The sequence below is a fragment of the Populus trichocarpa genome, chromosome 5 (genome assembly GCF_000002775.5).
Source record: "Populus trichocarpa isolate Nisqually-1 chromosome 5, P.trichocarpa_v4.1, whole genome shotgun sequence".
In the NCBI taxonomy this organism is placed as follows: domain Eukaryota; kingdom Viridiplantae; phylum Streptophyta; class Magnoliopsida; order Malpighiales; family Salicaceae; genus Populus; species Populus trichocarpa.
The window spans coordinates 21316638-21342561 of NC_037289.2; the positions used below are offsets into that span (position 1 = coordinate 21316638).

Genomic DNA, 25924 nt, shown 5'->3' on the forward strand with positions numbered 1-25924 from the left:
ATCTTTTTTTTTTTGCCTAAGGTCAAGGGGTTCTATTGGCTTTTTAACCTTGGTTTTCTTGTAATAATCTTGTGGGGTCAAGGGTATTCAAGTTTTTCTATAATTAAAAAAAAGTGGTTGGTACGTGCAGAGCAAGCGCCCTTTGGATGGCGTGTGCGACTTCTTCCAGTGGTCGTTGGCAGCCTTCTGGGGTGGTATCTGAATAAGTGTGTCCCCTTCTACATGGTGGGGCTGCACGTGTAAGCATCCATGGCATGGAAGAACTCTAATGAAATTTTTTCTTCGCCCCCCTCTCCCCTCCACCTCAAAAGGTGTGCTAGCCTTGCAAAATTGCAAAGTGTCCGCAATCTTTTGATTGTATTGAATTTGATTTATTTATTTTTTAATTTTATTCATTTGCATTTGATTTTTTATGTCTTTTTATCAAATTTGATTTTCATTCTTTTGATTCCTATTTATTTTGCTTTTAATCGTTTTTTGTTTGGATTTTAATATTTCAATTTAATCCAGTATCCAACTAAGCATCGAGCACGCATAAAAAATGTCTTTCTCCGTATAGTTTATAGTTTGGAGTAGGGGGGCAACTTTTTTAAATGGAAACTGTATTTTCTGAAGAGAATTATGGCTTCCTATTAGGATATTGTCCCAACCACTGAACGAATGTTTCGATTATCCAACCACTTGTTATGATGTTACGCTAAACTAAACCGGAACTAATCCACTTCAAATGGCTGTTCAACCCCACTCTCTCTCCCTTAATTCTGTTTTAATCTGGTTGAATATAAGAATACTCCCATCAACTCCAACCAACTGTGTATTGGACAAACCTAATTGAATAAGGTGGTCAATCAAGGGCTTAACCATGACAAATTCCATTACAGAGATACAGATATAAAAAAATGGAACAAAAACACAGAATATGATTAATGCTTAAACAGAGTCATTACTAATGCCTAGTGATGTATTCAGTAATTGTCCACTTGAATAATAACTATCTATTGGTAGAACCCTAATGAATAAGGTGGCGGGGGGAAGACCAGGATACAAGAGTGGAGGAGATGACCAACCATGGCCCTTTATTCCATCCAAAAGGATTTCAAGGATCTCTGATGCACCAGGGGAAATGCGGACTATCAAAATTAAATTCAAATGCAAATTATCAGGAACCCAAACTGAATAGCAGAATATCACAAGTTACTAATGCTGAATTTAGATGACAAAGTATACCGTTTATTTCAGAATAGGCAAACTTGAAACTTCACTCACACACATGGTGCTAGTTGTCTGTATGAGCTTATGTGTTTCGTCATCTAACTCCACATTATCCTTCTGCATACGCTCTTCAATTATAACTGGCATCTTACCTGCTTTCGCATATGTTCGTAGAAGAGAATTATATATCATGGTACTCACATGGCCAGCATCCCGAAGTATAACCAGTAGTTTCTCTGCTCCTTCAATGTCGCCCCGCTCCTCCAGATTCTTGAATATATCTCCAATCAACCTTTTATCAGGAGTCCATTTCCTTACACTACATAAGGCTTTCTTAAAATTCTCTAAAACCTTTTCCATCTGCTCCGTTTTCAGATGACCACAAGTAAGAAGCTCCCAGGTAGTATAACAGGGAGTGATGCCCTTTTGCACCATGCGCTGGCAAAAATTTTCAGCGTCTTCCATCTGATTTCTATTGATATAACTAGCAAGAACTATGTTTGAAACCCTAGAATCTCGAGTTGCAGAAACTGATTCCCACTCATTGTAGAGATTCTCTGCTCCTCCAAACTCCCCAAGTTTAACAAGTGAAGATATCATACAATTATATTCAGCATCATTCATTTTATTAAAGACCGACTTCATCTTATTCCAGGTTCGATGTAGCCCATCCTTATCCTTCATGTTCGCATGCAAACTGAGAAGAGAGGAGTAGGTGACTCGATTTTTCTTTGAAGCTCTTTTCTCCACTTCCTTCAGAGTATACGCTGCTTTTTCAAGGCATTCCTTTTTGATATACAAGTTGGTTAACGTACTATACGTTACCCAATCTGGATCTAATTTTGACTTCTTCAGCTCCATAAAGACTTTCTCTGCTGTTTCCACATCGTTTTGCGAGGCACACGCAGTTAACCACATATTATAAGTAACAACATCAGGTGAAGTCTTTTTCTTTAACTCTTGAATGATCTCCGCGACCTTTTCCAACTGCCCATTTGCAACATACACTGATAGCATATGGTTATAAGGAAGAGCATTCTTCAAGAACCCACATTCAGACATTTTCTCCATCAAAGCCTCCGCTTTGGAGATCGATTTATTCTGGACATAAACATGGAGAAGAGCTGAACATGCTTGATAATCCCTCATTTTATCAGGAATATCTTCGAAGAACTTCTCTGCACTATTTAGACCACGAATTTTCGCAATCAAGTCCAAATGAACAGCATAATCACCCGGTACAAGCTTTATATCAGACTGCTTTGTCATCCATTCACATACCTACATTTCTAATAACTAATCAGGTAAATATCACAACAAAAGCAATCTAAGATTAACAGCAGCCTCCTAAATTAAAACAAACAGTTCTAAAAAATAAAGCAAAGAGAATCAATCTGATTCTGACCTCGAGGGCGTGCTTGTACCGCTTCAGCTTACGGAGCTCTCTAACAATCCGGTTCAGCTCGTACTTTCGGACATTGTGTCCCTCTTCCTTCCATTTCCTTATTGTTATTACTGCACTCCGTTTTCCATACACCAAACTAAACAGCCTCCTTCCAAGCGTGTCTCCACCGCCACTCTTTTTCCCTTCTCCTCCGCTAACAATACCCTTCTCCGTCACTGCTGCAGCCGAGAACTGCCGCGCGGCGGCTGCAAGGGTTCCCCGCACGTTCCGCACCAACATTTCCAAAATGCAGGCCGAGGTTTTACACTGGGCTGGATATTTAAACAAAATTCATGGGCCTATATGAGGCTTTAATTGATTGAGCCCTAAACAATAAAGCCCAAGAAGAAAACAAAGCTAGTTCTAGCTTCACTAGACGCGCGAGATAACTTTGAAAATCTCAAATCTCCAACGAACTCGGTGGCCAAGCTTGGTGCCCACTCACAAAATGAATTAAAAAATAAATTACTAAATATAAATAGCAGACTCTCCCATCGTATTACTCTTTTTTAATTTCTTGATTCCCTCGTTTTGCAGTCGCGCTCTCTATTTTTTTATTCTTAAAAAGATTCAATGCCAGGCGGGAATTCTGCTGCCGCCGGCGGGAAGACCGGCGTGAGAATCGTAGTAGTCGGAGACCGTGGAACAGGAAAATCGAGTTTGATTGCGGCGGCAGCCACCGAATCTTTCCCGGAAAACCTATCTCCCGTGCTTCCACCCACTCGCCTCCCTGCCGATTTCTTCCCCGATCGCGTTCCTATCACTATCATCGACACTTCTGCAAGGTAAGCATTTCTGTATTTTATACACACATACGCATTGTATACGTATTTTTAATGTTAGTTAAAAGTTAGTTTGCTTGAATTTGTTAAAGCTTGGAGAGTAGAGGAAAGCTAAATGAAGAATTGAAGCGAGCTGATGTGATTATATTAACTTACGCGTGTGATTTTCCGTTGACGCTTACTCGTTTGAGTAGTTTTTGGCTTCAGGAATTTCGTCGATTAGAGGTTTTTTTTCTTTTCTTTTTCTGTTTTCTTATTTACAATTTTTGTAATTATAATGTAGGTTATTAGTTGGTGAATGTAATGTTACTTTGTTTTTTTTTTATTAGGTGAAGGTACCGGTGATAGTGGTGGGTTGCAAAGTAGATTTGAGAGATGAGAACCAGCCGATTAGCCTCGAGCCGGTTATGGGACCAATCATGCAACAGTATAGGGAGATTGAGACCTGTATAGAGTGCTCTGCTGTTACCCTTATGCAGGTATTTATTCTCTAGATAGAGGCAATTGAATTTCATAGCAAACAATTACATCTAAGAATTTATTGAGACATGCATAGAGCGCTCTTCTGTTTTGTTTCGTTATGTTATGATGAATTGTAAAATGTTGTAAGAGAAGGGAAAGTTGGTGGTGATGTCGAGAGCTATAAAAGTAGAAAAGGATAAAGAACTAAGGGATTTTTTCCCTGCAACTAGTTCTGTTTTGATGACCAGGCTTCCAAATTTTTGAGCCTTTTGTGTTGGAAGGCAGAACGTTTTGGTTCATATAGAGGTGTTGTCATGCTTTATTAGAACATTAACCTTGTTATTTTCTGCGCTGAAACTCACATGGTAGCAGTATAAAAGGTTAGAACTTAAGAACGAAAGTTAACTATATGTAGGTCCCTGACGTTTTCTATTATGCTCAAAAAGCTGTACTTCATCCAACAGCTCCTTTGTTTGATCAAGACACTCAAGCTTTGCAACCCCGATGTATAAGGGCATTGAGAAGGATATTTATTCTATGTGATAGTGACATGGATGGTGCACTCAATGATGCAGAGTTGAATGATTTTCAGGTTTCCTTTCCCTTTTCTACTCTTTTACATTTCTTCATGGACAAATTGAATATTACAACAAACAATAAAAATTATTAAACATTCACTCTCTCAATAATGGCAAACTATATTATTAAAATAATGAGAATGATAATCCAAAACGGAGAATACGATTTCCTTCTAGTAAAGAGGAACCAGAAATTAAGACATTGAGGGACCCCAATTCACTGAATATCAGTTAGAGTAACTTCTTTGAAAACCCCTCTAATGCTAGGCAGGTTACCCCTTAAGAAGCCCAAAACTACTTTTCAATTCTGTTGCTGGGGATTCTGACATGTTGCAATAATGGTAACCAGGTTAAATGTTTTGACGCTCCACTGCAGCCTGCTGAAATAGTGGGTGTGAGAAGAGTTGTGCAAGAAAAGAAGAAAGAAGGGGTCAACGACCTGGGGCTTACCCTTGAAGGGTTCCTGTTTCTCCATTCTCTTTTTATAGATAAAGGGCGCCTTGAAACTACTTGGGCTGTTTTGAGAAAATTTGGCTACGGCAATGATTTAAAACTCAGAGATGATTTTCTTCCAGCTCCATCAAAGGATGCTCCTGATCAGGTGTGTGTGACTGATATACATTATTGGACTGCTCGTCTGGTGTTGGTTCTTATTAATTCTTGTAGAGTTTGTTCTGTCATCATGCAGAGTGTAGAGTTGACAATTGAAGCTGTAGAGTTTGTTCGTCGGGTGTTCCGATTGTTTGATACCGATAATGTATGTATTAACTGTTACCAGATTATTGATCGTCACTTCCTGGAAGTTTGTTTTCTTTTTCCGTTCATATGTAATTTACCTCCAAAAGAATTTCTAATGTTTCAATCTTTACACTTAATAGTATGGAGCCTTACGACCTACTGAGCTTGATGAGCTATTTTCAACTGCTCCAGAAAAGTAAGTCTGGTTATTTGCTTTTGTTCCTTGATTTTCTTTGCTATAATTTGCCAGTGTTTGTTCACTGTGTATTTTCTTGGGTGCATTGGTCTCTGTTGGGTGAAAAATGATACGAGCAATAAATCCACAAGTTGCATGCATCTAACTTACACATCATATGTGATGATGAAAGAATACATGTTTCTCATTTTAAACTTACACGTCATCAGTTTATACGGGAGTTTGAACAAAATACAACCTTGCATCCCCATGCTTCATGTGGGTCTAAATTTAGACAATTTACCCTGCTTCAAAACAGTATGCAGGCCTGGTTTTATTCAAGATAGGACTGGACTTTATCAGACAGAATAGGACTAGGGTGTTTTTGGCTCTAAGTATAAAGGGGAGGGATGTTATGGAAAAAAATTACTTCTGATGCTTGTCCATGGGATTGGACAAGGTGATGGTAGGAGGTGGGGCAGAAATTCACATATTGTCCTGTACTATGCATGAGCAAAACACTAAAACAATAGAGTGGCCCCACCTATCTCTGCAAGTACTATATATATGTACACTAGTTAGCTTATTTCAACTATTTTTTGCCTTTAACGCAAAAAATCATGCAAAGCTGAACTCCTTATAAACTCTCCATGATAAATTATATGTTCAAGGATTGGAATGAAAGAGCCAAATTTTTCGTATTTAAATTTATCTAAATGTTACAAAATAGAAAGCTCATGAAAATGCCACTTCAATGCAAAGAGCAATAAACATTTATATCTCAGAACACAATCATAAAATGAACAAGCATAGCTGCAGATTTACTACATCTTCAGTTTTCCTTCTATTGCTGGATTCGGTTAATGAGCTAGATGTTTGATCCAATTCTAAATTCTACAAAAATAAAACAAAATATAGGATATTTTTCTAGGCATGTATTTTTCCTCCTTCCTAAAAGTTTGGGAATATTTCATTGTTATGTCAAAAAATATTTTAAGGTATGCTTCCTGTAGATAGAATATCAAAACAAAATTCTATTGATCAATGGTTGAAAGCTGGTAACAAGCAAAGCAGGTTTGGCACGTCCATTTCTTGTTTCTTTAAAGGTAGTTTTGCAATGCTGCATAAGGGCTGCTTCCTGATTGTCCAATCTCTGGAGGACTTTGTATCTTGTTAATTATAAGGAGGAACCTATGATATTAGGATGATGAGAAGCAAGCATGAAGATATGAAAAATTGGCTTGTCATCTCTTTCCTGTTGCAGCTGCTACTGCAAGATCTCAAATTTTTTGTTTTTCTGTCAAAGGGAGGCTTTGATTGCAAATACAGTAATTTGTTTTTGAATGACAACTGCAAATACAAGAAGAACATTGTTTTTTCTTTGTATCGCTTCACAGCATTGCCAACAATTATCTAGGATATAGCATTGAGGGTATTAGGCATAGCTACATTTCCTCTCAGTTTCTGTCGAAGTTATTTTCTTTTGACTGCATCTGCATTGGAAGCAAGGACTAAATATTATCCCTTTTCCAATCTGCTTTTTTTTCAAGTTTCCTAGGGTCTTGCAAATTGCTGTAATGGGGTTTCTTTTGTTTACATAGTACTTGTAAATGTGCTATTCATTTCTATATTTCAGTCCTTGGGGTGAGGCTCCTTACAAGGATGCTGCAGAGAGAACCACACAGGGAAATTTAACTCTGAAGGGTTTTCTATCTGAGGTTTGCAGTGCTAACTACTCTTTATCTAGTTCCTGCTCATTCTTGGTGGCTTTAACGCATTCCAACATGTTATACTATGTGACAACAGCTTTCTCTTGGCCACCTTAAACAATTTACTTTCTTGCACATGCCCCGTTTCTATTCCTTTTGTTGTTTGATGGTGGCGAAGGCATGATGCGTGGAAACATCTGACATCAGCCTTCTGAAAAGTCCTCTTAAACATGAAAAAATAATGGATGTTTTTGGAGGCTTACAAAAGATACTATTAAATGAACCAATGGTGATGATATGCTTATAACTTGGTAAAACACTTGGTGCCAGTATTCTGTGAAAGTTATGGAGTCCTTATTCAGAGGAATCTGCTACTCTGGCTATCTTATTATGATGGAAGCTTGGTTGGCGCTTCTCCAATTTGTCTGGGAGAGGCCTATCTTTATATACTGCTTGGGAGTTGTTTTGCTATAATTGCTTATCTTCTATATTGTTTCCTCGAACTAAAAAATTGACCTGTGGTTACTGTTTATCTCTTTCTGTGTCTTTTCTACTTTTCTTTCTCTTTTCTGTGTTTTTGGGGAAGAATATCCTCATTTTCTCTAGAAAATGGAAGACTTCTTTATAAATATTTGTCTACATCCATTTTTTATCTCGTCACTTTTAAGTCCATTACTTTTAATCTTCTTGTGCTATCTGTCAAATTTATTTATATTGAACATTTGTTTGCAGTGGGCTCTTATGACCATGCTGGATCCACGAGGTAGTTTGGCTAATTTGCTATACATTGGATATGGAGGAAATCCTGCTTCAGCACTTCATGTTACTCGGAGAAGATCCGTTGATCGTAAGAAGCAGCAAACAGAAAGAAATGTTTTCCACTGCTTAGTTTTTGGCCCTAAAAATGCTGGAAAGTCCACTCTGTTGAATTCATTCTTAGGAAGGTATTGTCTCGAACCTATGTCATGTCCATTGTAGCCAATATGCTCCAGATAATTTCATCTGTTAACTTCTCTGAGTCATTCAAGGAGAACCTAGTTTTGTTTCCAGTTGTTTTATTTTTTTAGTTCTGCTTTCTACCAAGCAATAGTAATTTTCTGCTGCCAATTCCAACACAGGCCATTCTCAGAAAGTCATGAACTGATAGCTGGTGAGCGCTATGCAGTGAATGTTGTTGACCAGCATGGGGTACGTATGGTAGCCACTCTGTTGGGTGGTAGTTCTATAGAATACCATTCTAAACAGGTCTTTTTCAAAACATGAATGAAAATTATGTTTCAATGTGTATTTATGATCTGATATTAAGGAGAATGTACCGGGTCATCTTCATCAAAGTATCATAGACATAAGCTATATGGTCATGCAGTTGTCCTTGCAGGGGAATAAGAAGACTCTTATTTTGCGAGAGATACCAGAAGACGGAGTGAAAAAATTTCTATCCAATAAAGAATCTCTGTCGTCCTCTGATGTTGCTGTATTTGTTTATGACAGGTAAATTTGACTGGTGATTTTTAGCAGGCAAGTTTGACTCCCTTGTATTTATTGGTAGTCCATTAGTTGGTAGATGATCTCTTTTATGACCATATATTATGTCTGTCTCAATTATATGACTCTGATTGGTGCATGTTATCTTCATTTTACCAAATTCTTCAACTATTGGCTCTGCTCCATCCTCCACAAATGCATGTGCCATGTGCGTTTCACGTGCACATACCTTTAAAGTGTATGAATGGCATTGATTCTATTGGAAGGGGAAGAAATATACTATTGGAATTAGTTTCTTCTTTATACTTGTTAATTTCCTCTCTTTAAATATATAGATATCATGGCATGACATATAATTCTTATTGCCAGTTCGGATGAATATTCATGGAAAAGGTCAAATGAACTTCTTGTAGAGGTTGCTAGGCATGGAGAAGAAAGTGGTTATGGGGTGCCTAGTCTCATTATCGCTGCTAAGGATGACTTGGATCCACATCCAATGAGTGTGCAAAAATCAGTAAGGGTATACATTTTGTCATTGAAACCTCATCTTTGCATGCCCAATTTCCGAAATTTGGTACCAAAAGTAAAATCTTGCAACTTCACATGCACATTGCCCGTCACTTGTATTATTTTTAAGCTATGCTTGTGGTGATAGTTCCATATTCGTCTTCAGGTTTGCCAAGAGCTGGGAATAGGGGCTTCTATTCCTATCAGCTCAAAGCTCGGAGATATGAATAATGTTTTCTGCAGGATCTTAAGTGCCGCCGAACACCCTCATTTGAACATTCCTGAAACTGTGGCCGGGAGGAAACGCAAGCAGTTCCACCAGCTTGTCAATCACTCTCTCCTGTTTATGTCAGGTTAAGCTTCCCACCCCCACTGGGGAAAAAGAAAACTCACTACACTGATGCATGAACACAAACGACACTCATATCATGCTATACATGTCTGCATGAATTGTCTCAACTGTGTTTTACATGTGCAGTTGGCGCTGCTTTTGCTGTTGCTGGAATGGCAGCTTTTCGTGCCCACAGTGGAAGGAGAAATTCTCCTAGCTAGCTTCTATATGATATGACCAATCATCAACTCCTGCTATTTGCTGGCTTTGAAACTTGAAGGCTTTTCCAAGTTTTTGCAATTGAAGCTCATGATGGAACCCGTGTATATAAAACATCTACAATTCTTTCAACCACACTGCAATAACCTTCTAATTCATGTTCTGATTTGCTTCTCTCTATAACTTTGCTAAGCCTCTATCATTTTTCTAGTTTGCTAGGATTTATGCCTTTGGCATTGTTGAAGTACTACAGAATGTGGACCGTCTCCTTTTGCCGTGGTGCAATCAAACCTCTCTCTCTTTATAATTGCATCTATGCGCGCGCGTCCCAGTTTGTGTATTTGTATATAAGAAAATCACCTTGTTCAGGCACACCTTCCCTCTCCCGTATGGTTGTGTTAAGAGCACGGTTGTCTAAACCGGACCTGATATGGCGGGCCTTGCCCAGCCAGCCACCAGGTTACTGATTCAGTGGGGAGGGTTGAAATGAATTGCTTAAAATAGTATAAAATAATTAAAATCTGAAATGAAAGTAGTTTAGTTGTTTTGTTCTTTGTCTCGTATTTTGAAAATTACAATTTCCATTCTATACATTATATAACACTTTATATTCTTACTAATTAAATTGTAATATTTTATAAAAGTAATGAATTGGGTCTATAGTTGTTATAATTTTTTTTATGATTTAATTGGAATAAAAAAATAAATAAATATTAAAGGTAAATTTTATTTTAGGCTCACAGATGTGAATAAATTTTATTCTTGATATTTTATTTATTAGTTTTATTTAAAAAAAATTAATAAGTTCTATGCATAATGTACATTTGCTCATACAAAAGTTAGAGTTTACTATTAAATTGACATTGATTAATTTAGATAAATTATATGTTTTATGGTATTAAAGTATTTTCTTGGTTATTGCAACTTTTATTATTGTTTTTATTGATAGGTCTAGTATTTCAATGCCATGTGGTTCCTAAAGTAAACTTGAAAAATGTATCTTGAAGTAGACTTTTTTGTGTCTATGTAATCAACAAAATCCAAATCAATCACCTCAAGGGGACCAGTATGCCTATAAGTAATCAATATATCTAATAATTTTTTTAACAGCTTTTTGATGATCTATTCCTAGATTACTTTGTATCTTCTCAACATTTTTATTGCAAATACCAAGTTAAATCTTATCCAGACTTGTGCATGTATCAATTTGTCAATTGTAGATGCATAGAGAATGTTACTTGTCTTTTTTTTTTTCAATGCTTTTTGTAGGCATTGATTTTGATTGAATTTGTTATCTTTGACAATGAGTGCTATCAAATATGCATAATTTGACTTCTTGAATCTTCTCAAAACTTTTTCAATATAGATATTTTGAGATGATTTTAATGTACTTTGATATATGTCTCTTTCAAGTTAAAGTTTTGAGAAAGAAATTATTTTGTATGATTTAGCACATGTAAGTCATTACCCCTATAAAAAAAAATTAGATTATTTATAAGATTATCTTTATATTTTATTTAATAATTAAAGAGTCTTTCTAAGTAAAATTATTATAAATGAACTGAAATTCAATGTCCTAATACTCACTTTTGGGAATTGAATTCTCCATCTCATATCTCATATGAATCTATCTATGTCTCCTCTCTCCATAGAAAATGAATTCTTATAAAGCTCCTTATTTTGGAACTGTCTTTGTTAAGACCACCATTGTTCAAGCGATTCATCAATGCCAAACTCATTTCTCCAGCGAATCGTGTTCTTGAGCATGGCGAAGGCAACTTTCACCGTGAAATCCATTTAAATATTTCGTCATGTGCATGAATGGCTCTCATGGAGCTCTGCCAGCACTTTCGAGTACTTAATTTCTTGCCATAAATCATAATCAAAGAACTGTTTTTTTTTCCCCTCCATGGAAAAAGAAACTTGATTGTGTTAAAATAATTGAGATCAAATACAAAAAGGAAGCCACAATTCTGAATAATCTGTTTATTATAAATGCATCTAAATACAAATAAAATATATATAGGTGAAATTAAAAATATTATTCTAAAAATATTATTCTACCTTTAATAAATAAAATTACATAAATATTATTTAACAGATTTAACAAAGTGATGTAGCGATGATCACGGATGGGTACTTAGGGGGCAAGGACTCTTGAATCCTCCTCGGGCTATTTTTGGAGGAGACAGTCCCTTTGCTCGCCACTTAGTGTTTTCCATATTTGTTTCCTTGATGGGACTTGTTTGTCGTCATTTTCTATCATTCCATCATCTCACAACCTTACAATTTTAAGGTAATAGCATAATAATAATAATAATAATAATAATTTAAAAAATTACAGATTAAATGTTAGTCATTGCTATTAAAATTAAATAAATTGCATCCAAATATGAGCTTGAAATCACAATTTGTATGAAAAACTCTTCATTTTATAATTTTATTGGGCCATTTTATAGACATTTATTTGAATTGAAATTATATTTGGTATTGGCTGAAGCATGAAAGCAGGGGCCGATTTTAGAATATAATTTTATTTCGTTTAAATAAAAAATTATCATAAAAAAGTTATATTATTAACTCAAAAAAAATAATTAGATTTATAATAAATATTAAATTTATAACAAGTGTGTATATATATATATAAGTTTAAATAGAAAAACTTGGGTTGAAAAACCTCTAAAATGTGTTTTCCAAACTCAATATAAATTTGAAAGCTAGAAAAGTACGTAGTTCTTCAGTTTTCCAGAGGGAGAAATATTGTATTTAAATAGAAAGTTCCAGTTTTTTCCAATTTTTCAGAAAATTGAAGTATTATTCTGTTTTTAAATAGCCCTCTTAACAAGTTAATGAGTTTTAATATAGATAGAGATGAGCCTTTTCACAAACTAATGGCAAAAAAAACCCTGTAGTTGGTTGTTTGATACAGTAGATAAAATGGCTGTCAACAACACCTAGAAATAGTTTTCATACTCGACTCGAAGACTGCCCAAAAAAAAAATATAGGTTACTAAATCAACTTGTGGGTCACTTGATTAATCTAGATGAAATATTTTATTAAAACACTAGCATGTTTTTCTTCTCCAGTGTCGATTCATCCATTTTTAGAACTTGTTTGTTTCAACTAAAAACTCAACCCCATAAAATCTTTAAATCTTAGAAATTTTGGGTGAACCTACCAAACGAGTTTATCAACCATGCGGCTAGCTATTTGACAACGATAATTATTTCAGTTGTCACCATAGACCTGCTTTTCTTGGTGCACAGTGTTTGGTTGTGTTCATTGATTGAACACTTCATGAGCACCATTCATGGTAGCATCATAGCGCAGTCACTTTGGAGACATGGTGCAGATTCATGCAGCTGATACGGATCTTTAAAACGTGTTCGTCTTCAATTATATGATCAATGCTGGTAGGGAAAGTCAGGTTTTGATGAGTGAAAGAGAGCAGAGGTATCAGCTAGGGCAAAGGGAAGATCTCCTTTAAGAGATGCGGTGAAATGGACTGAGCATCTCGTGAAAATGAGAAGCGGATGATGTGAAAGGGTTGGATTCTGGTAAATCAACTTGACAAAGAAAGAGTTAAAGAAGATCTCTCATTTCACTGATGCGATCCATCACTCCCAAGAACAACATTGATCCCGCTATCTTCACCATTGTCTCAGCCTTATGTTTTGCTTGATATATGGGCATGGCGTGCTTTTGACTGTTTCCTCCATGCGTGCATCATATCAAATATATTTGTCTTCACATTACACACATTTCCAGTGTATAGTTGTGAGAGACAGAATCTGACCATGACTTGATAGATATATGTTAATATGCTCTTCACTTCCTGCAATTTAGGCAAGTGCTGGGCAAATTGAAACATTTAATGGTCAAAATTGAGATTTTTTCTAAATGTTGTGGATGCCGCCGTGCCCCTGCAAAGCAAAACCTAATTATGCCCTTGAGACCACATTATGTGGAAATAAATCGATATATTAATTGTTGTATTAGTGTCTATATATATATATATATATGCTACATCGTCAATAAGTTAATTAGTCCACCAATTTGTTATATCAATATTAATTAAAGATTGTATATTGAATTTCATTGCATTTCTCATATTAACCGGAAATAAATGAGAGGCTGGTCTTACTTCTTCTTTTTTATGGAAAAATAAATAAAAGAAAAGAAAAGAAAGAAAGCTTAGGCTCATACCATTAAATTTACCCACAAACCATTGGAATTATTACCTAATATTCTAAAAACATTTGTGGGTTGTCATTATTTATTTGAACAGGAAAGCTGCTCTCTAGATTTTTGTGTTCATTAAACTTTTTTAATTACAATTACAATCTTCAAAGTTATAGAATCATGGATTCATAGGTTGATATGTCTTTTGATTAGTATTTTCTCATATATATTTGAACAGGAAAGCTGCTCTCTAGATTTTGTTGTTGTAAAGGAGAAGGAGAAGATTTTTATTAAGAGGGGTAAAAATTTCTAGTTAATTATCAAAAAAGCTTGAAGAAAATAAAAAGGTAAATTAGTATGTGAAAAGTACTGACGGTCGAAGATTTTGCCGAATAAAAAGGGGACAAATTACGAATGACAATTTCATAATTAAAGCAAAATCTCCTCTACCTTTTTAGCAAGACAACCAACGACATTAAGAGGGAAAAAAGGCTTGAAAATTCTCTCATCTCATTCATTTTCTTCAAATTCTCTCAAACTGAATATTGAATGGAGAGTGTGGACTAACTAATCATACAAAAAAAAAAACTAGACTAAGTTCGTAAACCTTACGAATGGCAAGAGGCTTTTTTTAAAATAAATACACTTGCTTTATCAGTTTTGGATGGGGGATGAAAATTCCTAATTTTGAATTGTTAGGGTTTATGTAGATTTTAATGGAAATGTTAAATTGTATAAATTTATAGCAATTAGGGATTGTGAAGACACGAGGAGAGATTGAAAACTAATTTTAGAAAATTGAAACCTAAACGGCCGGCCATGATTTGATATTTTAGGGGAATCTGGGAATTTGAATAAATTGTGTAAGATTGGTGTTCTAGATAATGTATTATGCTTAAATTGAATGGTATAATAATGATAATGTGTTCAATTTTGATTGTAATTAATGTGGAATAAATTGGTTAGATTTGATTTCGCTGGTTAAATATAGAAAGTGGTGGGATTGTGTTAGTTTGGTGTTTTAGATAATGTTATTATGCTTGAAATGATTGGTAGGATTCTGATAATGAGTTTAATTTTTATGGTAATTAATGTGGAATAATTCAGTTGAAATTGGTTTTGTTGGTTAAATGTGGAAAATGAAAAGTTATGGAATTATGTAACTAGTTAATGTTGTTATGTTCATTAATTAATTAGTATGATGATGATGATGGCGGTGTGTTTAATTTTGATGATAATCTATATAGAATGAAGTGGTTGATTTGGCTATGTTGGTTAAATATAGAGCAATATAAATATGGAAATTTGTAGACTTGTATGAGTCTTGGCTGGTTAAATGATGTGGTATGCCTGAATTTGATGAGGAGTTTGTAATTTGAATGATTTTGTGTTTGGGGTCTTAATTAACGTAATTGGTAGAAAGAATGATGATGCATTTTAATAAATATGAACAATGGGATTGATTTGGGTATTAATTCGGGATGTTTCCATGAATATTAGAAAAGACATGCAAGGTTGAACTAGTAGTTGAGGGAACATATTATGGAGTGCTAGATAGATGTCCATCACATCACATTTTACTCCGAGAAATGTTCTTGTAAAAAATCTCTTTACACATGACATGTTTTGAAATGATTTATAAAAAAAATATATAAAATACAATTAGTTGTTTGGATGAAGACTAATTATATTAAATATAGTCGACCAATTGGATAGAAACTAATTGTATAGAATATAATATGTTGTTTAGACGGAGACTAATTGTATAAAATATAGTTTGTCAGGTGGACGAATACCAGTTATAAAAACAGATATTTGTTATAAAAATGGACGAAGATTAATTATAAAAAAAATGTCCATCAAAATTTCTTATTTTTTACTTTATATAAACAAATTGTATTTGCATGGTCCAATAAATCAAATGGTTTTAGTTCAAATCAACGATAAATGAGTACATATGTTAGCCAACTATGAACATGTACTGCTTGTTTCCAAAAGCTTTTAACCATCTACCAAAGGGCCCCCTGTAACTTGCTAAGCAGGTGGGAAACATGGACGGCTGGGAATCCCCCACCATAATTGATACTGGGTCCCACTCTACCCGAGTCTTGCTAGTGGCCCCCAGCCAATGAAGACGTCTCCTTTTTCCTTTTTTCTTCTTGGAACAGCAGGTGAAGACGACATCCTCAGATGAAGAAGCATGTCTTTCTGGATTTCTTGAGGCCTCGGCGAACCGAGACTCGGGGGTCATGCATGATTGAGAGATGACCAGTTCCCAAAAAATAAAAAATAAAAAAAAAGGAAACGGAAAGGGGAAACGAGAGAGGACAAGAAATCTGAAGATACCGAACAGGTAGAGTAGATTACAGAATCTCTCAAGGTTTGTGAGTTGTGGGCCCTGATTGGATACTTTCATGGATCCTCTGTGATCTCTAATTTGTCAGCCATCACAGGAAAAAAGCCCAGAATTTGGTCCACCCCTACCTCATAGCATGACTTTTAATTCTCCCTCAATTATTTTCCATGAAATGAAATGTTGCTAGTTATCTACACGCGCCTCTAGGAGACTGTATCACACACCCAGGATCAGCCTTGTCCACGTGGATTCCCAGGGTTTCCAGTACTTCCTCGATTTTCATTGAGCTTCTGTTTTTTTTTTTCTTTTTTTTTAATATTTTAAGCAAACTTTATTTCTATGGGAAATTCATGGTGGACGATGCGATAAAGTTAGCCGGGCACGTTGTGTATAAGTATATTTTGGTATTGTATTAAAAATTATTTTTTAAAATATTTTTTATTTGAAAATATATTAAAATAATTTTTTAATTTTTAAAATTTATTGTTAATATCATTATATTAAAATAATTTAAAAACATAAAAAAATAAAAAAAAATCAATTTTTTTTAAAAATACTAAAAAACTTTAAAACAAACAAACTCTATAATGAGTTAACCAATTTAAAATATTGTATTTTTTTTTGTAATGTTTATGATTGTGATAGCAGTTGTTTTTTAAAGTGTTATTTTGCTTGGAAATACATAAAAAAATATTTTTTTAATTTTTAAAATTTGTTTTTAACATCATAATATTAAAAAATCTAAAATCATAAAAAAAAAATTAATTTAAAGTAAAAAATTAAAAAATTTTAAAAATACTTTTTAAATATAAAAATAAACAAACTATTGAAGATTCAATGGATATTCCACAGTACAATTATAGAAATAAAAAACTTGAAATTGCGGAATAAAGATTCCAAAACATTTTCTTGGAGACAACTCATAGTTGATAATGATTAGTAATGCATTCATATTAAATAAATTTGTGCGACCCACCAGGCGGGTTAAGTTGAGAAATTTAGAGCTTGTCTAGGCCAAATTCTTAACTAAATCAGACTAAATATCTAATCTCTCAAATTAATTCAACCCAACTAGATTTTTAATAATTTAATTGATCTAGATGAAAAACATTTGGGTCAATATTTTATAAAAAAATATATATTATTATTATTATTTTAATAAAAATAATTGATATTAATTATCCCAGTGATCCGCACGTTTACCCGACAACTCAGCTATTCAAGTTGTTGTTTTTTAAATAAATCCTGGATAAGTCTGACAATTATGAACAAATATTGGTGTTCTAAATTTGATATATTTGGGCTTCACCGTGGAAGGTCAACAAGTTAAGATTCGAGGGTCCTGTTTGGCAACGTCTTCGAAACCGCCAACACCAAAACGTGACGTTGAGAAGATAAGCACCAATGAACTCTGCAAAGGTTTTGGTCGAAAACCAACCGTGTCCATGGGCCATGTTAATGTGTTTTGTCTGTTTTATGGTCCCTGTTTTCTTCATTTTTTTTCCCCTTCCTTTATTACTTCTTTTTTCTGGAAGATCATCGATTGCAAATATTCCCTTCTTTTTTAAAATATTCCATTTATTTAATTAAAAATTAATTACTATCCAAGATAAGTTCCAAGTACATAGTTATAGGACGGTAGCGATGGTATTACAGTAATAATTATTTTTTAAAAACAATAAATTAAACTAATGTTTTTTTAATTTTTAAAAATTAATTTTTAACATTAGTACATTAAAATCTAAACATATAAAAAAAATTAAAACTAGCTTCTTTCATTGTATATAATTAAAGATTGGATGCTTTTTTTCTTTTTCTTTTGAGAATTTGAATAATGTAACCTCATCTTATTTTCACTTATTTATTAATTGGTCTCCTTTTTTTAACGAGGAACAGTATTGTATTTATCATTTTAATTATTTTTGGGCCATACATATCTTAAACATATTCGAACTTGCTTTTCTGATTAGTGATTTTAAATATTTGTGATTATGGGTACAAATTTCATCAAATTGAGCAGGAATTCTTAGACTTTAACCAATGAGAAACTATTCTATGAGTGAGGCAGTCAAGTTCTCAATCGAAATATATCATGATTTGTTAATCCCGTACGTTGCCCTATGAAAATCAAGATTGATAGGGTTAATTATGAAAGATGATCATCAGAGACTGGATAGATTGATGGCGTGGATGTCCAACAACTATTTATAAAGCATTGCATATTGATAAATAGGATGAAAACGAAAGTTCCAATCAGAATCAGATACATATATGCATGTGTGGAGAACAATCTACTTGAACACGTAGGACTTGTTCGAAATGGGTAGCACGATTTGAATGCCACAAAAAAAAATAAAAATACAACCTTCCTGGTTGGCATATGACAAGGTCGTCGACCACCAGCCATGTTTTCTTGTACAAGGTTCAAATAGGTGCGGCCCTCCACAATATTATTCTTGTGTATATATGATATATTTATGTGGTGCCAATTTCAGGTGTAGCTAATGGCATGCCATGCCCATATATTATATGGACAAGGACAGCCAGACCTTAGCTTTGCAGATTGGATTAACGAAGAATGAGTCAGCACGTTGAAGGGCGAAGAGCTTGGAGCTTAATTCACAGAAAATGGAGAACAGGGACGGCAAGTTTTGTATCTTCGCTTGGTAGGGTTTGTGGTGCTTATTGTGTCCATGGCTGGGTGGGCAGAGTGGTGGGGTTTGAATTCTATTAAAAAGACTACTAATTTCTTTTGTTTGTTGGTGGATGGCATTAATACTATACACAACAAAAACTAGCTTTCCATTTCATGTTTATGTAAGCTCATCACAAAGCATACGTGCATTCATTAATTCCTCTCCCCAAGCAATATTGAGCTTCATCTCTTTCAAAAAATTCCACCCTCCCTCCCTGAGTTTGACAGTGAAAAACGAAGTCTACCACTACTGCCATTTCGCTATGAATACATGTGATGGCTAATAATTTAACTATAGAGTATATTATACCGTTGTAATCAATAGAGAAAACAATTATAATTGGGTTTCTCGTATACCTTGTTGCATGTGTATTATCATTATATATATATATATATGATGTCGACCACGGAAAATAAATTGTGGCTAAAATTTACAATCCACACTTCCTTACTGGTACTGTTGGTGAAATCTTGGCATGCAAGGAAGAAAAAAAAGTGCAAACAAGATTACAAAATCGAATAATGAGAACAAAATCGATCGAGGGATTTGCTTATTAGAAGTCTTGCCTGTATAACTGCTGGGAGAATCTAGAATTAATTCGATTGTATAATAATTCCATTGAGGCAGACAAATTTAGGTGATGCATGTTGCTTTTGTTTCTCAGCTCATATTAGTTTTTTTTTCCCCGCAATGCCACGTACGAGGCTATATATTTCCAGAACTTAATTTTATTTGAATTTGCAACTATTAAATTTAATCATTTAAAATAATTTTAATGACTTAAATTATATATATAGAGAGTAAAAAAAATTATGAATGGTTGAAAAAAATGCGTATACTTCTTTTTCTTTGAACAAATTATATGGAAGCTGAGCCTCTTTTTCAATCTTCCTTGATATGATTGTCCATCTCTCTTTCTCGTTTCTGTCACATGGCATGCTAAAGGACTCTCCTGAACCCATCAACGCAACTTGCAATCCACCTCCAAAGTAGATGCATGTCAGGCACCGTGAGCAGTCATTTTACACGCATTCTATATATGTATATGCGTGCTCTATGGAGCTGTAAGAAATGGCAAACTTACTAACTTACCACTACAAATTAAAATACAAAAAAAAAAAAATCATTCCATGTCGCTTTGCATCGCGGTCGATATCGAAAATATCAGCCAAGACGCACCACCACTCGTTTCAGTGCTGTTTTGTTCAAGCTGGATTTTTATTATACATTTGTTTCCAACACAAACATCATTTTCATACGTACATTGATATTTTTTTCATCTCTTAAAACGAGAATGGTGTAAGAAAAGAACAATAAAAACGTAGTTTCCTTTGAAATATTTGTTATCTTGTTTCTCTAAATATTCAAGATTATAAAATTAGAAATCTTTTTATACATGTGTTCATAGATTAATTTGGAAACATTCCAATCTCTGGAGCCGACAATCTTAAAGCAGAAACCACTCGTAAGAATATAAGATGCAAAGCATAACTACGTGAGGGTAATTTAAACTCTAATTTATCTCATATATATACGCGCGAGTATCTCTTTAGATAAAATACTTCATGTGATCATAAAAAAGGGGCGACATGCTGTTCGAACAAAAGATGCTTGGGATATTTGTTTCTTTTTTTCTGTTTCTATGACATAATATGGTGGGAGAATATGTGCTTAAACACAAAAAATCTATAAGATTCTCAAAGCACATGTTGTTTGAGACGCGATGATGCATGTGCTATCCATTCCCTGAACTGACCCCAACACCCCATGAAAGAACCTTAACGTATGGATGCCCAAACTCCACGACTGGACAGTGCTCCTGCCCTCTAGCCCTCCTCCTTTAAGGAATTCTACCCTCTCTCTCAATCGCCTGGCCCATGTAACCATCCATTTGGAACTTCAAAAAGTTTCGGCTCTTGTTAGGTTACCCCCAAACGCTTATGAATTGACCGTTCTAGCCTTATCTGCACGTCTGATTTTGGAGAGAAGTTGCTGTAAATATGGGGAAAGTCATGAAACCAGTGTGTAAATTGACGGTACAAACAGCAATCCATGCGATCTGAGCAAAGCGAAAAAAGAGCACATGGATGATCATGTGCGTGCTGAGGTGAGGTCCATGTTGCTATCTTCACTGGGACCTAGTCTTGTTGAAAGTTACCAGGCATTCGTACTCTATCCGTACACCTCAACTTGCAATCTGTTTACCGTTGGAGCATCCAAACTACCAGAATGCCACTATCAACATTAAAACATTTCATAAAAGGAAGAGAGAAAAAACTTAATTTGAAAAAACTAATGATATACGAGTAAAGATTGATTTAAATCATCAAGAAGCCACTCTTAATTCCTCTTCTTTTCTTAACACAACTTTTTAACTTTTGATTCTCCTCCGCGTGTATTGCAAAGTGACCATCATCCCTACATGCATGACTTGGTAAGTTCATTTAATTTATTGCCTTGATGCTCCAGTCTTTCGAAGCATAAATTTCTCCTTCCCCGCCCAAGATGGTCCAAAAATATTGCTTCCCTGCCATACGTCCTGATCAAGATTTATGTTGGAACCAGCTGGTTATGCTTTGGAGTTCCCTGCCATACGTCCTGATCAAGATTTATGTTGGAACCAGCTGGTTATGCTTTGGAGCCATGGAAGGTGATGATTATGCTTTTAAGGTTATGGCAGTTGACAAATCTTAAATGCTAAACTTCTCTTCTTAAGGGTAGTTTTAGACAGAGTGGGCATATATGTATATGTAAGAAATACAAGAGAATCATCCACTAATTAATTCCAATAACTACCATTAGCATATTTTACAAAATCCAAGGAGTTCCATGACTAACCTTGTAATTAATCACTGATGAAAGTTAATTAAATACGAGGTAGGATATATAGCAAACTTATAATGAAAGAAACCAATAGAGAGACAGGCACAAGGCTTCAAGTAGCCACCCAAAATGGCTCCCAATTAAGCAAGCTTTTGCTGCTGCTCCCACCTTCCTTGCACCTTCCTGGTCTAGCCAATTTCCCCATCCCCATTTCACCCCCAGTATTTACACTACTTCCCTCCAACTCCTCTCCCCAAATACCATCACCACCCTCAGCTTCATTATCTCCACTTTGATCATCATCACCGTCTTCTTCAACTACAATTTCCTCACCAGACTCTGCTTCTGCTTCTTCCTCTTCATTGTCAAAGTTATTAGAAGAGCAGTGATTCATCAAATGTAGCCGGAGCCGGCCATCGGTTCTCTCTGCATGTAAATAAACATGGCAAGAAGAGATGGTCACTGCTTCCAGGACTAGCCTTCCACCTTCTCGGTGAGGCCTCACTCGAACATTGTTGGAGCCACTAATCGAGCTCAAAGGAGGTGGGAAGCTAACACTTCGACTCGTTCTTCTTGCTTCACGCGATTTTGGTGTTTCTCTAGTCTCATAATTCACATTTTCTAATGGAAGGACAGCCATGTCGTCGCTGCTTTCACTCATCTCGCTGCCAGTTTCACTCCCCAAGCTTTCGGTACACATTTCCAGGCTCTTTTCGTTGAGCATAGAAGAAGAGCGCTTAAAATTCGGAGGGACGTAGACTTTGTCGTTCTCTTTGGTGGTCTGAGAGGTATTGTTAGCAATAGACTGGAGGAAACTCCAGCCGCCCATGTCAGCATTTTTGTCTGAGTCAGTGACAAAAGGCTTGCCACTTGTTGAGGAGCAAGAATCATTGGATTTGGATGGAGCCAATTTGATCCTCAAAACACGTGGTTCTACGAGGGAGACCGGCTCTAGGCATGATTGGAGGCCTGGACAGGAGCTTGAGGAGGACATTTTTCACAATAGAAATGTGGAAGGTAAAAAACAGAGGAAATGAATGATCTGAAACAGGGGAGGCTTTTGTTTTCTTATTGAAATTGTACGATTTGGGAGGTTTATGGGATAAAAGGAGTGAATTTGAGATCGAAGAGGTGTTTTCAAACAGAACCCGCGTTTCGGTTTTGGTGAGATTGGAGATGATCTATGGGGCTCGTGGAGAGATTACAAGAGAGAAAGAAATTAGGAGTGAAGATGAAAGGGAAATGAAAGGAGGAGGGCATGGATTTATAGAAGGATAGAAAGCGGCAAAGGGCGGCACCACTAGTTAAAAGTTGTTGGAAAGAATTGAGTTCATGACGATAGTTTAAACTTTTTTTACAATATAAATAATCCTCTCTCCTCTTTTTTTTTTTTCTTTTTTTTTTATGGACTAGCAATGAGAATTATCATGTGAGTCAGACTTATTATATTATTCATTATAAATTCATTATAATCTATGTGAATAGATCAACGAATAAATTGAGAATCCTATTGAGTCAGCTAAGTTGCTATTTTAAGGTTTATCCAACCTATTTTCTAAGGATATGATTTGTAAGAAAAAAAAAAAAAACAAGAAGAATTTATTAGTAAAAAAAAAACATTGGCAGTAGTGTGTTTTCATGAATAATCTTTCAAATTCCATCCGGTAACTCTTTACGTGTTTAGAAATGTTATTATAATTATTTTTTTAAAATATTTTTTATTTATAAAAGTATTAAAATATTATTTATTTTTTAAAAAAAAATTATTTTTCACATCAGCATATTAAAATAATATAAAAATACTAAAAAAATATTAATTTAAAATAAAAAAATATTTTTAATACACAAAAACAATCATACCATTTAATTATTCAACTTTTCAATCTTATACACGTTGAAAACAAGAAACCTAACCTAAAAAATGGTATAGGTAGTTTGGGGATGTTAATGAAAAAAAAAATCTAGGCATTAATGGCTACATAATTCTAGCGGCGTAGGTCTAGGCCAGAGACCCAGAGAAATTCTAGTCATTAATAGCTAGACTTGCCTATCCAGATTCTCCCTCCTCCTTCCATATCTTTTTTCCATTTCTTCTCGCCTCACGGGCTCTGTAAACCATATTTGAACACACAACAATATATTTTAGAGTTTCGAAATGTCAGGATGCAGCGCCGTGCACCGCTTCCATACACAAAGTTTTCTATGCAAACTCTTTGCAGGTCCACACTCTTATACAGGACAGGGTTAGTATCACACTTGTAACCAGTAGCACAACGTAGATACCATCGTATTTTCAGCACCATATTTCATGGGAAACAGGTGTCTCCTTCCTCGCAAAGGTCATGTCTTGCCAGCATGACATTAATAATCACCAAAATCCTCATCAGTAACAGAGCAGATACAACGATCGCCGGAGTAAACCAACCTTTTCACCGATTAATTACTGTACAGCTCTTTCATGTTCTGAAATAAATTGATGTCTATAAATATTTTATATGATCAAGTAAACAAGAAAACATCTCAAACTCAATAATTTTCACCATTATACAATTCATTCTTACATATATTTTCTCATATTTTCTCTCGGAAATTGAATGACTTGAGCATAGAAGAGTATTTTATTCTGTGAGAGGCTTGTTTTTTCGGATAAACTTGTAACCACCGGTCAAGCTCAACAATTAGGTTCGGCTAAGAAGTCTATGTTCTAAACTTATGTTCAGTAGCCCAATTTCTATGTGAAGTTATTTCATGGGTCTCTCCGTCAGCAAAAAAAAGCATAAAAAACTTTCAAGAGCTGTGAAAACATATAAGAGTATAAAACTGTCCGCTAGGGGTAAGAAATTCGAATTCATTAATGTATTTGTAGTTTTTTTTTTAATATTCTTGTAAATAAAAGGGTAAATTCCGGGGGGGGGGGGGAGAAATATTTGAAGTATTCCCTAATTGGTATTCCTCTAAAAAAAAATTAAAAAAAAAAAAAACAGAACAGAACAAGCATCCAAAGTATCTTAAAAACTATTTGACTTCAAAAAGAAGAAGGAATCGGTGGGATTCTAAATGCTTACTGCTCAAAGAAATTCCTGGATTAGAGAGGAAACATCAGGCTTTCCTGACAAGAGAAAACAATAGAGCGACCGAAACAAAAATGCAAGATTCTCTTTGATATGGGATTCCTTTCCCCTACCTGTTCTTATTTTCTATGGTGAGTTGATATTTTAGGGTCAAAACCTAGTGTGAGTACGTGGGGATATCCGTAGAATTATTATAATAATTATTATTAAGTACAATACTGGATCCCATAGGTATTTCACCGTAAACCATAAAATGTATTTAGGGTTACAATAAAATTAATTTTTTACTCTTCATCCTTTAATTTTTAAAACTTTACTTGAAGGGTAGATAAGATGATCTTTATACATTGCCAATTTTATCTTTCTTGATTTGTTCTTTTTATTTTTTTAATAACAATATAATTATTGTATTGCCCTTAGAGAGTATACGATCAGAACTTTTGGTTCAAGGGGCCGTATAGTAATTTTAATTTTGTCATCAACAGTTGAATTTTTATTTTTCAGCTACGTTAAAAATTAGCATGAAATCTTACATATTTTTATTAATACATATGATTTTTATTATATTTTATTATATATAAGAGTTGACTTTGTGACTCACGATTATATTTTTTACTTGATGTAAAAAAACACATTAACAACACCTACACATTAATTTTTTTGCGTTAGAAAAATAGATTATTCGACCTGCAGCTAGACGAGTTGAATAGACACGTTAACACTTTATTTTTTGCATTTATTGACATAAATAGTTCTCATAAGCTTTTTTATTTATAATTAGAATTTAAAAAAAAACTTAAATATTTATTTTTTATTTTTTGCAAAAAAAATCTATCCGACCTGTGGTGAAGCGCAGGTCACACAACTAATAAGTAAATCTAAATTGTATAGGAAAACCATTGTTCATGTGTAAAATGATGATTTTAACCCTTTCAAAACAAATTAAATAGCTGGCTATTGAAGTGGTTTGGTCTTTTCACATGGGTTTATTGGTCATTACTATATTTATGGGAGTTAGATCAGTCTTTTTTATATTTTTTTATGCAAAGTAAAATGACTTTTTTGCTCTTGGAATTAATTTTTTTAAAAAAACTAAAGTCTAGGGTCTTCCTTATCTTTTAGTTTTTTATGCATATTAGAATAATTAAATTAC

General features: G+C 34.6%; 3 protein-coding genes across 9 annotated transcripts; 1 reads left to right on the forward strand and 2 right to left on the reverse strand.

Moving 5' to 3' along the window:
- Positions 1–798: 798 nt before the first annotated feature.
- LOC7464671 (pentatricopeptide repeat-containing protein At4g02820, mitochondrial) lies at positions 799–2920 on the reverse strand. Of its 3 annotated transcripts, XM_024601336.2 has the most exons (3): positions 2618–2920; positions 1228–2493; positions 799–1130 (listed from the first exon to the last, which is right to left on the reverse strand). In XM_024601336.2, the coding sequence occupies exons 1-2, from the start codon at positions 2894–2896 to the stop codon at positions 1231–1233; spliced, it is 1542 nt and encodes a 513-aa protein (XP_024457104.1). In that variant the 5' UTR covers positions 2897–2920; the 3' UTR covers positions 799–1130; positions 1228–1230. The 3 variants fall into 3 exon arrangements, with proteins under 3 accessions (XP_024457104.1, XP_002307578.1, XP_024457105.1); XM_002307542.4 differs by having other exon boundaries at positions 799–2493; XM_024601337.2 differs by having other exon boundaries at positions 799–2501; positions 2618–2766.
- Positions 2921–3048: 128 nt separating this feature from the next.
- Positions 3049–9954, forward strand: LOC7464672 (mitochondrial Rho GTPase 2). 5 transcript variants are annotated; one of them, XM_024601335.2, is made up of 14 exons: positions 3049–3441; positions 3531–3663; positions 3768–3917; positions 4316–4492; positions 4828–5079; positions 5167–5235; positions 5357–5412; positions 7028–7109; positions 7833–8044; positions 8219–8288; positions 8467–8591; positions 8955–9099; positions 9259–9445; positions 9571–9954. In XM_024601335.2, the coding sequence occupies exons 1-14, from the start codon at positions 3230–3232 to the stop codon at positions 9642–9644; spliced, it is 1944 nt and encodes a 647-aa protein (XP_024457103.1). In that variant the 5' UTR covers positions 3049–3229; the 3' UTR covers positions 9645–9954. The 5 variants fall into 5 exon arrangements, with proteins under 5 accessions (XP_024457103.1, XP_052308926.1, XP_052308925.1 ...); XM_052452966.1 differs by having other exon boundaries at positions 8479–8591; XM_052452965.1 differs by having other exon boundaries at positions 3050–3441; positions 3774–3917; positions 8955–9105.
- Positions 9955–21648: 11694 nt separating this feature from the next.
- LOC7464833 (protein FANTASTIC FOUR 2) lies at positions 21649–22967 on the reverse strand. The gene has a single exon (XM_002307543.4). The coding sequence runs from the start codon at positions 22692–22694 to the stop codon at positions 21813–21815; it is 882 nt and encodes a 293-aa protein (XP_002307579.1). The 5' UTR covers positions 22695–22967; the 3' UTR covers positions 21649–21812.
- Positions 22968–25924: the final 2957 nt, after the last annotated feature.

Bases quoted from the DNA above. Each gene is read 5' to 3' on its own strand.
- LOC7464833 (XM_002307543.4), bottom strand. From the start codon at position 22,694: ATGTCCTCCTCAAGCTCCTGTCCAGGCCTCCAATCATGCCTAGAGCCG.
- LOC7464672 (XM_024601334.2), top strand. From the start codon at position 3,230: ATGCCAGGCGGGAATTCTGCTGCCGCCGGCGGGAAGACCGGCGTGAGA. The intron at 5,080-5,166 runs GTGTGTGTGACT...GTCATCATGCAG, and splicing joins CAAAGGATGCTCCTGATCAG to AGTGTAGAGTTGACAATTGA. The intron at 7,110-7,832 runs GTTTGCAGTGCT...ATTTGTTTGCAG, and splicing joins TGAAGGGTTTTCTATCTGAG to TGGGCTCTTATGACCATGCT.
- LOC7464671 (XM_024601336.2), bottom strand. From the start codon at position 2,896: ATGTTGGTGCGGAACGTGCGGGGAACCCTTGCAGCCGCCGCGCGGCAG. The intron at 2,494-2,617 runs GTCAGAATCAGA...TTAGAAATGTAG, and splicing joins GGTACAAGCACGCCCTCGAG to GTATGTGAATGGATGACAAA.